Genomic DNA, 13,138 nt, shown 5'->3' on the forward strand with positions numbered 1-13,138 from the left:
AAATCAGACCAATCGATGTAGTCAAATGTAGGAGAGCATATAGTGAACAAGATACTAAACTAGAGAAAAACTTCAAAGTTAAGAATAAAATTTTAAATACTTCCAGTGTTTGAGTGAATTCATAAGTATGTCTATATGTCTGTTTATAAGAATGCATCTTGCTACATATAATGTGATAAGGTCTCCATTGTTTTTTTCATAGATAGCAAAGTTTTAAAAATGAATTGTATCAAATTAGTCATTTAATAAATAATGATTTTCAAAAAAAATCTTGAGGATAAAAACCAAAACAGAAGCCTTCCCCATATGCATTCAACAATTCAAACAATGGGATGGGACATAAGTAGAAAATTTTACATCTTCCTCGATCTACTATATCTTCCTCTACATCATCCCTATGAGTGAATGGATGGATTGCCTTTCTTCCAGTCAGTAAAACAATGATTATAGAATAGGATATAAATAACTTTTCCATGTTTGGGACATGTGGTTTCTTACCCCTCACTTCTTAATTCTACTAAGCTCAGAAACTAACAGAATTACTTATTCATTCATATACATATATACCTGGTGGGAAGAAGGAGGAAGGAAGATCCAATCTTGCATAAAAATCTTCAAATATTATACCAGCTAATTCTAAGACTGTAATATTAACCTTTCCTGAGTCATCATAATCCTGTATGTGCTTATCATGTATCTTCCCAACTACATGTGGCATTGTGACAAATAAGAGAGGCTGCTAATGCAGCTATAGCTGAATGTCTCATTTAGCAACAAACAATTCTGGAAAAACTCCCAGATTATGCATCTGTCCCTCTTGCTTCCACTTTAGAGGATAAAATTGTATGGTGATGACTTGAGTATTAGTATACTATTCTATCCCTCTGTGGATAGTGGGGTTACTTCCCTCACCTTGACATGAGAGAAAAAATATTTATTGAACGCCTCAGTAGAAAAATTACAACTGAGATAGCAAATGTTTATGAGAAGCTGGCATTAGGAATGGGCTTGCAGAATTGCATGCTCATTCCCTAGCATCTGAATACAGAGATGATTAAGATACTTTCTCTTCATATCAGAGATCTTTAGTTTCTACTCCTATTTTCTCTCCTTTCATTTTGTTCATTGTCCAATTTTTCTTCATGCTGTACAAATGGTAGCTAGAGTCTGTGAGTGCCTTACTGCTGTGGGCTCAGCACTAAGGGAACTGAACAATGGAGAAATCCCTGGGGAAGCAACTCCCAGCTCTCCCACCCTCAACATCCTATTGATCTGTGGCACCGTGGTCCCAACATGATGGTGATATATTTGGAAAAGACTTTCTCTGAAGCCTATAGACTTATCTGACAATGATAACATGTTCTGGGGTCCATGATGAAACACTAAAAATAGAGCAATGTAGTCTGCTCTTCCTAAAGCTATACCTTCATTCAAAAATAAAATTCTGTTGCTAGATTGACAAGAACTAGAAAGGAAAGGACTCTAATAAACTCAATTAGAAATGAAAGAGGGGAGGTCACTACAGACATCACAGAAATACAAAACATTATCTTTGAATAATATAAAAATCTATATACCCCAAAACTACAACACATGGAGGAAATGGACAAATGCTTAGGAACACACAATTTCCTAGGCTCAACCAGGAAGATTTAGAATTCCTGAACAGACCAATATCAATCACAGAAATTGAAGCAGCAATTAAAAATCATCCAACAACAACAAAAAAGTCCTGAACCAGATGGGTTCACACCTGAATTTTATGAAACTTACAAAGAAGAACTCATAAGTATACTGCAGAAAGTATTCCACAGCATTGAGAAGGATGTTATACTCCCCAACTAATTCTATGAAGCCAACATCACCTTGATACCAATGCAAAGAAAGTATACAACAACAACAGCAAAAAAGAAAACTACAGACCAATATCACTCATAAATATAGATGCACAAATTCTCAACAAAATCTCAGCAAATCGAATCTAACAACACATCAAAAAAATAATTCATCATGACCAGTTGGGCTTTATCCCACAGATGCAAGGTTGTTTCAACATAAACAAATCTATAAATACAATTCACCACATAAATAAAAGCAAGACACAGAAAAAGCATTTGATAAAATCCAGCATGCTTTTACGAAAAACTCGTAACAAAATAGGCATAGATGGGAAATACCTTAAAATCACTAAGGCTATATATGATAAATCCACAGCCAATATCATACTGAATGGGGAAAAATTGAAAGCATTCCCACTTAGAACTGGAACCGGACAAAGTTGCCCACTATCTGCACTTCTATTCAATATAGTGCCAGAAGGCCTTGCCAGAGCAATCAGACAAGAGAGGGGAATTAAAGGTGTCTGAATGAGGACAGAAGAGACCAAACTCTCATTCTTTGCTGATGATATGATATTCTATCTAGAAAATCCCAAGGATTCAACCAAGAGACTCCTGGAATGGATAAACAAATTTAGTAAAGTCTCAGGATACAAAATTAATGCACACAAATCAGTGGCATTCATATATGCCAGTAACAGTCCAGCTGAAAATCAAATCAAAGATGCAACAACTTTCACAATAGTATCAAAGGAAATTAAATATATAAGAATATATTTAATGAAGGAGGTGAGAGACATATGTAGGGAGAACTATGAAACACTGAGAAAAGTAATTGTAGGAGATGTAAACAGATGAAAATCCCTACCATGCTCATCGATTGGTACAATAAATATTGTTAAAATGTCCATTCCACATAAAGTGATCTACAGAATTAATGCAGCCCCTATCCAATACCATCATCATTCTTTACAGATCTAGAAAAAGTAATTCTATGCTTCATATGAAACCAGAGAAGACCTCATATAGCCAAAGCAATCTTAAGCAAAAAAAAAAAAAAAAAAAAAAAAGAAAAAAGAAAAAAGAAAACTGGGAGGCATTAGTCTATCGGATTTCAAGCTACACTACAAGGCTATAGTAACCAAAAGAGCATGGTTATGGCAAGAACAGAGATATAGACCTTTGGAACAGGACTGAGAACCCAGGTATAAAACCATCCTCATATTGTCATCTAATCTTTGACAAAGAAGACAAAAATATAAATTGGGGGAAAGAATCCCTAGTCAATAAATTTTGCTGGAAAAACTGAATAACCACATGCAGAAGAGTGAAACTGGATCCCCACCTCTCACTTCTCACAAAAATCAACTCACAATGGATAACAGACTTAAACCTAAGGCATGAAACCTTACGAATTCTAGAAGAAAATATTGGGAAAACTCTTATAGACATCGGCCTAGGCAAAAAAATTATGAGGAAGACCCCCAAAGTAATCACTGTGGCAACAAAAATTAATAAATGGGATCTGATCTAATTAAAAAGCTCTTCACAGCCAAGGAAACTATCATTAGAGCAAATAGACAACCTACAGAATGGGACAAAACATTTGCATTCTACACATCCTATAAAGGGTTGATAACAAGAATCTATGTATAATTTAAGAAAATCAACAAGAAAAAAATCAAACAACCCATCAATAAATGGACAAAGGACATGAACACAAACTTTTCAAAAGAAGACAGAATAATGGCCAACAAACATATGAAAAAATGCTCAAATCTTTAATCATTAGGGAAATGCAAATAGAAACCACAATGAGATGTCACCTAACTCCAGTGAGAATGGCCTTTATCAAAAAGTCCCAAAACAACAAATGTTGGTGTGGATATGAAGAGATTGGAACACTCTTACGCTGCTGGTGGGATTGCAAACTAGTACAACCCCTGTGGAAAGTAATTTGGAGAGACGTCAAAGAGCTAAAAATAGAAATACCGTTTGATCCAGCAATCCCACTACTAGGCATCTACCCAAAGGAAAAAAAAAAAGACATGCTATAATAAAGATATCTGCACTAGAATGTTTATGGCAGGACAGTTAATACTTGCAAAGATGTGGAAATAACCCAAGTGCCCATAAATACATGAGTGAATTAATAAAATATGGTATATGTATGTCATGGAATACTACTCAACTACAAAAAATGATGGTGAACTAGCACATCTTATATTACCCTGGATAGAGCTTGAGACCATCCTTTGAAGTGAGGTATCACAAGAATGGAAAAACAAGCACCACATATACTTGCCATCAAATTGATACTAACTGATCAACACTAAGGTGCTCACATGGTAGTAATATTCACTGTGTGCTGGTCAGGTAGGGGAGTGGGGTGGATAAATTCACAACTAATGAATACGGAGCACACTGTATGGGGGACGGGCACACTTGTAGTCCTGGCTTGGGTGAGGCCAAGGCATTGTATGTAACCAAAATGTTTGTACACTCATAATATTCTGAAATAAAAAAAGAAATAAATAAAAATAATTTCTGAATTTAGCCCCTGTACTTAAAAAGGTATACATTTTTTATTTTTAAAATGTAAGTATAAATTTCATTCCAGTCCAGCGTTTGTGTAGAGAAGTATACACATTACAAGTATCCAGTTCCATAAGCTTTCTTAATGGAAACATATCAGTGCAACTACCATCCAGATCAAGAAACAAAACTTTACTCAGATCCCAGAAACCTGCTTTTGCCCTGTTAATCACAACTTCTCATAAAAGTTAATACCATCCAACCTCTAACCCACAATATGACTGTATTTGAGTTTCATATAGATGGATTCAAACAATATATAATCTCTTATATTTTACTTCTTTTATGCAATATGGAGTTTATATTTTTTTATTTTTCAATATTTTATTTATTTTATGAAGAATCATTGGGAAAATAATTTGATTTTTAAATGCCCTTACACTGCTTTCCCTAATTTTTTGAGATTTTCTTTTGCTCTAGAAATACAATATTATAGGAATCAATACTTTTGGTCTCATGTCTATTTTAGATCATATCTGAAGCTCAGAATCATCTTGAATTTAACTACTTATATGGATGGGTAAATCACTCTAAACTTTCTGACTAAATGGAATTCCAAAAAGGAATACTGATTTTAAAATATCACTTTCTTCATGACAGATCAGAGCCTTGTTGTTACACAATAATGCCATCTTATGGCTGCACAGCAATTTGTAGTCTAGAAACTGCTTTCATTTTTATTATCTCATTTTAACTGTATTATCCTCTTAGGCTTTGGGGAGTAATTTCCTGAAAGTGACACAGATTCATTAATGGCTTGAGGGATAGTAAAGATGGTATCAAAAAGAAAGTAAAAGCAATAGAACGTAGCATCTGACACTTAGTAGGCCCTTCTTAAGTGTTTTTTTAAAGAAGAAAAGAGGTTTGTTTCTCTAATATTAGATAAATATTATGTTAATTCTTTATTTTTACATGTTTTCTACAGATATATTTTATCAGAAGTTAGTAACCTACTAAAAATACACGAAAATATAATTTAGCAGTAATATTAATTTTCCAAAAATTTAAAAATTGATCTTGCCTATATGTTTATCTATCCATAAGTTCATAGTGTTCGTGGATTTTAACATTGACTGTGTTGACTATTTGTGAACCATCAGAATTTCAATGGAAAGGAGTTGCTTTTAATATTTTGATAATTTGTAACTTGTTGAGTTACAAATTAGGAAATTCTATTTGCTGGAAGACAATGTATAGAAGTAGGTCCCTTATATAATGAATAAGTAGTCACAAATCAGTCTGGCTATTAATTTTCTTCTTGCCCTTACCTAAAGAGTAATGTCTATTTTACTTTATGACATTTAATAAAGGTGAGTTTTACAATTATAACATTCATGAATTTGGTGATGAATGATGGTCTCAGAATTTATGTCTTAGGAATGCTGAGAATCTAATACATTTCTTCTTATTTGTAATTTATTGTGAATAAAATATGCAAAACAGATAAATATTTAAGTGAAAGAGTAATATGCAGATAAGCTTGGGTAAGTCACTTAACTTCTTTGAGATTTACTTTTCTATGCTATAAAATAATGAAGCAGGACAAAATCACTAGGTATTTTCTAACTGTAAAAAAATCCTTTGTTATAAATTATTAACTATAGCTAATACTTATTGTCGAGCAAATATTTACATCTTTTCTCCTTCCATTATAGGAAGAGGCTACTTTCGCTTTCTATTTATGTCATTCTTGGTCATGTGATTTGCTTTGGCCAATTGACTGTCAATGGATTCCATAGGAACACAGGCCATATGTACTCTTAGGAGGTTAGGCTTGGTTCATTCTTTGGTGATCTGTTATGAAAGGATCATGCCATTGATCATTTATTGTAGGCCTAGAGTAAAGACATACGTAGCAGGCTTTAATCCAACATGTATCCAGGAGCCTAGTTCAGCTAACCACATCTTTAAGCAGAGCTTCTCAACCATTCTCAGCCTGAATCAGCTACACTACAAGCAACCAAAGCACCCAGAAATGCCTGATATTTTAATCCATGGAGTGTTGAGGTGATTTATACCATAGCTTTATTGTGGTAATAGCTGATTAATACTATCATACATATACCATATATGAAAAAATATCAATGGAGCCCTTCTTACTGGTTCAAATGTATTTTGGTTTAAACTCAAGTTGGCTTATTTAAAAAATTAGCATATTTTTGTTGAGAACCCAACTTGAAGATGATACTGAAAATTTTTGTATTTATGAATGCGTAGCTTCTAATGTCTCCTAGGGTTCAAGTATATGCTATTATATGGGACTTGGCAGGACACAAGGCCCTGACTACCACTACAGAGAAGAACTAATTCCAGCTATTTATTTTCCCTAACTGTTGTCAGGTAGAACCTTGTGGTATAACTTAAATCTCCTTTTTAACAGGAATTATCAATTTATAACCCACCAGCAAAATTTGGCTACCTTTCTTAGTAAATATAGTTTTATCCTAACAAGCCATGCCTATACATTTATGCGCCAATTATGGTTTCTTTCAGTCTATAAACAGCAGAGTTGAGTAATTATGACAGAGACTACATGGCCTACAAAGACTAAAACATTTGCCAACTCTTCCCTTTATAGAATAATAATAAAAAACAAAACAAAACAAAAAAACACCTCTGACTTACCAGATCCTTCTGCAAGAGACCTTAATTGTACAGTGAGTGACACAAAAAGGAATTAATAATTTAGATACATTTTGGCAGTGATAGTAGCAAGTAATGTCTGGTGCAATGCTGCTCTTGGTACAGTGGAGGACCATAACCATGGCAGCAAGATAATTCAAATTTACCTTGTGGCTTGATGATGGATGTGTTTCTAAATACCTGACTTGGTCTTCTTTGATAGTTTCTGCCCATTGTTAAACCTGGCTCTCAGGCATCCCCATTGATTCCATGAGTTATCTGATATCCTTCTGGTAATTAATACCTAAGGTAACCAGTGTAATTTCTGTTAGTTGTAACTCAGAATCTTAAAAAGTCCATAGATCTTGATTTATTCCTGGGCCTGAGTAAGATGTTTCCATTCCATTCCCCAGGAATCTTGTTCTTGCCCTTATACATAGCTCGTATCTATCAACCTTTATTTTACTGGCTGGCTGTCTATTTTCTCCACAGGACTAGAAAGGTCTTCAAAGCAAAGACTGAATCTAATTCATATCTCTGTGGTGCTCAGGAAAATTTGAAAGAGCAGAGGGATGAATTAATAGGTATCAAGACTATCAGAGCCATAAGATCACTGTTTTCATTATCAAAAATGCTAACTTTTTTTTTTATTTCGGCATATTATGGGGGTACAGATTTTAAGGTTTCAATAAATGCCCTTCCCCCCTCCCCCCACAAGTCTGAGTCTCCAGCATGACCATCCCTCAGATGGTGTGCATATCACTCGTTATGTAAAAGCTTACCATGTATAAGCAATCCACTAAGCTCTCTACATGCTTTGTATCAACTACTCCTTATAACAACCATATGACTTAGACTCTATTCTTTTACTCACCAGCAAACTGGTATTAACTGAGCAGCACTTAAGTGGACACATAGGTACTACAGTAACAGAGTATTGGGCAGGTGGGAGGGGGCGGGGGGTGGGTATGTACATACATAATGAGTGAGATGTGCACCATCTGGGGGATGGTCATGCTGGAAAATCAGACTTGTGGGGGGAAGGGGGAAAGGGCATTTATTGAAACCTTAAAATTTGTACCCCCATAATATGCCAAAAAAAAAAAAGAACTTGTATAGCATAAGAGTTAAAAAACTTGCTCGAGGCCATATAACTAATCAGCAGCAAAACCAGGATTCCAAAACATGTTAGAACTCTAGAGCCTGTGTTTGTAAGCAATTACTTAAAACAGTTTTTTTTTTTGTTTAAAACTAAGACTAGACTAAAAGTCATAGAAAATTTAACAGCTTCTGACCAATTCCTAGAGAAGGTCAATTGGAATAAAATTAGGATCTCTTTCAGCCTCTGGATAAGGAAGGAGTGGATCTTCTGGGATTAGAGACATTCTGTCCTTTGCCAGAAATAGAAAAGACCTCAGATTTGGGGTAAGATTTCAGGTATCCTTTCTGTGGAATGGCATTAGTGCTTCTGCTTCTTTTAAGTCTAGGGTTGAAGGTGAACTGAAAGGGAAATGTCTGTGTGACCTTGTGAGAAGGGAATGAATGCCTGACTCATTAGCCAAAGAACGACTAACAAGTGAAGTGGAAGAAAAGCCTCAAAAAAACAGAAAGTGTTACTTCTACTTTAGTGCAAGACTGGTAGGTACAGAATCATAGCAATCACTGGCTACCTAAGAAACCCCAGAGGTTCTTAGGGGATGGTGTGTGTGGCCTGGAATTCTTGGAGGAAACACTGACTGGAAGAAGACAACAGAGAGACAATAACATTTCAACAGTGGAATGAGCACCCCAAAAGAGAGTGGTGGAACTGACTTCATTGGAGTAGGCAGCAGAGGCTCCTAGTGACTTAGTGGGATACTGAGAGAAAGTGTACTGTGGTGGCAATATAAGTTTGTATTTGCAGTATATACACAGGTTGTTGAGTTTGCTTTCCTTTATAAAGCCCGGCTTTGGACACCTGGGACCAGCTTTTTTCACATAAGTTGGGATAAACCTATTAGATCATCCAGTAGAGAAATATTCTGAAGTTTCTGGGAAAAGGCTTGAGTCCAGACACACTGAACACCCACTTTATGTTTGGCACTATATTCGTCCTGAGCATCTCACACAAAATACACATAGCCCATGACTATGTGGATTGTGTGAGAGGCAGAAAAGTAAGCAAATTCATTACCATGTGGTAACTTCTAAGAGTAGGTCATATTGAAGCATAAACTCTACATGATAGCAACCAAGTCTGGAAACATTTGCAAATACATAAAATGATTTACTGATATTATATTACATTAAATGGTAAAACACCATCCAAGTTTCCAGATGTTATGATAAACATATAGTTTTAAGATTTCAAGGAAGATATAACATCTCAGGAGTTACCCGAAGGACAGGTAGGCCAGAGGGGGTCACAAAACACTTGGGGATCTGCAAACCAATTTCATACTGCTAGAGCAGACTTTGAAGGGGCAGTAGGCTAAGAAAAAAGGAATAAGCAGTGAGGTTGATCAGATAATTATGCTTTGTTAAGTAGTCAGGATTTCATTCTGAGGGGAATGAGATTACAGTATTGAAGTTCCTACACTTTAGAAAAATGATGCTGGATGAAAGATATTTGAGAACAAAGTAGGGCCAATCAATAGAGACAACTGAGATTAATGCTAGAAGTCTCTGTTTAGGAACCTAATGTAGTAAACTAAGAACTAAAATAGAAGCAAGGATGGTTAGAAATGGACAGATGTGAGAAATACTACGGGGGTTCCCTATAATTATTAGACAAATGATTGGATTTCCTCTCAGTATAACTAAGAAGCCTACCTTGAGACTATAGAACTTTAAAACAAATTGTTTTAAGCTATTAGAGAACTTCATTACTTTTAACTGAAAAATATAAAAGAAAAAATAATTCACTTTCTTGTGATATGAGAGTAAAGAATGCATGTGAATCCCCTCTAAATATTACTTCAACAGCTAAATATTTTAATTAAAGTAAGAACAAAAACATAATTTAAAATAAACAAATTTCCCATAGCAAAAAAAGAAAAGTGTGTGTGGGGGGGTGGAGATTGCTGCAAGGTGTGAAGCATCACCCTCTAATACAAAAAACAATGATTGAAAATCAACTTTTTGGTGATAGGTTATATTTTAACCACATTAACTTAAGTGTCAAACTGTTATAATTATATAGAACACAGAATTGACTAAAGACATACATTATATAGTGTACAATTGTTTATACCACCTCAATTAAGTGATCAAACCTGCTTTAACATTACCTGAAATTTTAGAGGATGATATAATACTCCAACATAATGCTACATTCAGTACAGAATAATTTCTAGATTTCAGCTCATTTGTCTAAATTGTTCATCATTTGTTCTCACTCTACCTACCTTTTTCTAATGATGGTAATACTTCTCTTTCTCTTTATCCCTATTTTTTCCATGTAGGATATTGAAATAAATTGCAGAGTTCCCTGAAAACAAATCATTTATATAATCAATCAGTAAAATGAAAGTGTTACCTACCCTTGTCGGTCCTTGTACATTTTGTTAACTTTATCCCATTGGAAATCAAGCTGTGAGAGAGCTTCTTGTAGCTTCGCCCTTTCCACAGGTGTGGCACTTTGCAATGCTCCTGTCTTCTTGTTGTGAATAACGTCGATCCGACCTGAGATTTGTTGCAGATTGTCTTTTATATTCTGTAATATTGAAATTTTAGAAGAAGAAAAAAAATGAATCAGCTGTCTATGGAAAGAAAAAAAGAAACATACAAAACCCAGAACTAATAAGTGGTCTTGCAATTCTTAATTATTGCCTTTTGAAATTTATTAGTCCTGAAGTCCAATGACTTCAATGTGCCTGAATTCAATAGGTAATTCATAGTCCTCATCCTGACATGGTTGATCCCTCCCTACAGCTCAAAATTGCCTTCATTTGGCTTAAGTAACCTGAATTCTTCTGGTTTTTCTTGCACCTTCGTGTCCACTTTCTCAGTCTGGATCTTTTTCCTCTTTATTTTAAAATTTTTTTTAAAAGTTATTATGGATACATAATAGTTGTTTATCTTTATGGAGTACATGTGATATTTTGTTGCAGGCATACAATGTGAATTAATCAAATCAAGGTACTTGGGGTATCCATCACCTCAGGCATTTAACATTTCTTTTTGTTAGGAACATCCCAATTTCACTCTTTTAGTTATTTAAAAATATACCCTAACTTTTTGTTGATTAAAGTAACTTTATTGTGCTATCAAATATTGGGATCCTTCTTACTATTCTTAATATTAGAGTTCTCTGGTTCAGTGTTTGCACTTCTTTCCTCCTCTGTCCATACTTCCTCCCATTTGTTCCCATAACTTTACTCTCTATAAGACAATGGCACCCAAACATATACTCAGCCCAGACCTCTCCTTTTAATGCCTGACTAACAAATCCAAGAAATTTCTTGACACTTGGAGGTCTCACAAAACTTTCAAACTTAACATGGCCCAAACAGAATTCCAAACTCCATCTCTTAATCCTTCTCCTCCTATAGTTTCTCTCATTTCAGTAAATGGATATGAATTAATAATTAATATGGCTGACAACTTTAGAGCCATCCTTAACTTTTTCAATCTCCAGTATTCAACCTGTGGAACAATCTTTTTGGCTTTACTTCCAAAACATACCCAGAATTTGACTGCTTCTTGCTACTTCCTTTGCTGCAGCTCTGGTACCAACCTCATCTCTTTCCAGTCTCCCCCTAGACCATAACTTCAGTCTCATTAGCTTTATTGCATTCCTTGAGTATGCCAAGTATACGCTTGCTTCAAGGTTTCTGCACTTGCTGTTCTCTCTGCCAAAAATACTTTCCCTCACCAACATTCACTCACTTCTTTCTCTTCTTAGAGAAGCCTTCTCTACCACAATATTTAAATAGCAGCCCCACCCATGCTCTTTTCTCTGAATTCTTCTGCATTTTACTTTGTGGCACTTATGACTAACATTAAATTAGATGTCAAATGGTCTGTGTGCACCTCTCCAGTAATCCCTAGGAATACAGGGATGTTATCTGTTTTGCTTTCTGTTGGGTTTCCAGAACTCAAACCTTTGCCTGACACATGAAAGATGTACAATACTTTTCTATTGAATACATGAACAAGTGAGTGAATCCCACAAATTAACTCCATAATTTTTATCTATAATTTAAGGGAAAAGCAAAGACCACAAATTCATTATGTAAAAACAAAAACCTTTAAAAAATATTGACTCCCAAAGAAATTTGCTAAAAAAACACATATTTGGGTAGTCTTGTTAATAAGAATTTGGTTATTTTGTTCATCTAAATTGTTATAGACAAGTCAGCTGAGCAAATATTTATTGAGCTCTTTCCATGTGCAAAGGAGCAATACAGGGAAAGCAAAGGTGGAAGAAGCACAGTTTTGTTTGTTTTTAAGAAGTTTTAAATGGGTTTTATTGTAGTAGTAGGAAAGGGTATAATTTAGAGATTGAAGGGAAAAATGAAAATATAGACGCTCTGGCTAGATGGGAAGAGAGAATATAATGAGTGGGCTAAATGATACCAAATATTTTCTAAAAGTTTAGAGAAGAAATGGGATTATATATTTGGTCTTAGACTCAGGAAAGGATTCATGAAGGAGGTGCAATTTAGGTTAGACATAGCTGAATAGTAGAAGTTGGAAGGACATTATAGCTAGTAGGTAACACACATGCAAAGACAGGTAACATGAGTAGTCATATTTGGCTGGCTTTTTGGAAATGTGCAAGCTTAGGGGAAGATGGGCCAGGAAACAGAGGTTGGGGATGTTTAATAATGTACTTGGAAACTCAATCTGAAAATTCTTCATGTAATTCATTAGCTAATGCAGAACCATGATTTTTAAAAATTTCATTATATAAAATTTCAAATATATACAAAAGTAGGAAAATAATACAAACAATCCCCATGAGCCTATTATCCAGTGCCAACTGTTACGACTCCATGGACAACTTTGTTTCATTTACACCCTTATCCACTCACCTCTTCAACCAGATTATTCTGAAACAAATTGATATATAATTTTACCATAAATACTTCAGCATGTGT

The 13,138-nt window shown here is 34.9% G+C and overlaps 1 protein-coding gene across 9 annotated transcripts in view; it reads right to left on the reverse strand.

Annotated features, from left to right (window-relative positions):
• Nucleotides 1-13,138, reverse strand: part of DMD (dystrophin) — a 2,109,452-nt gene that overhangs the window by 1,119,882 nt on the left and 976,432 nt on the right. For all 9 annotated transcript variants that reach the window (XM_012756891.3, XM_012756894.3, XM_012756895.3 and 6 more), the window contains one exon: nt 10,577-10,749. In XM_012756891.3, the coding sequence (XP_012612345.1) occupies nt 10,577-10,749 (173 nt within the window). The remainder of the gene's footprint in view (nt 1-10,576; nt 10,750-13,138) is intronic.

This window comes from Microcebus murinus, chromosome X (genome assembly GCF_040939455.1).
Source record: "Microcebus murinus isolate Inina chromosome X, M.murinus_Inina_mat1.0, whole genome shotgun sequence".
Classification (NCBI taxonomy): Eukaryota; Metazoa; Chordata; class Mammalia; order Primates; family Cheirogaleidae; genus Microcebus; species Microcebus murinus.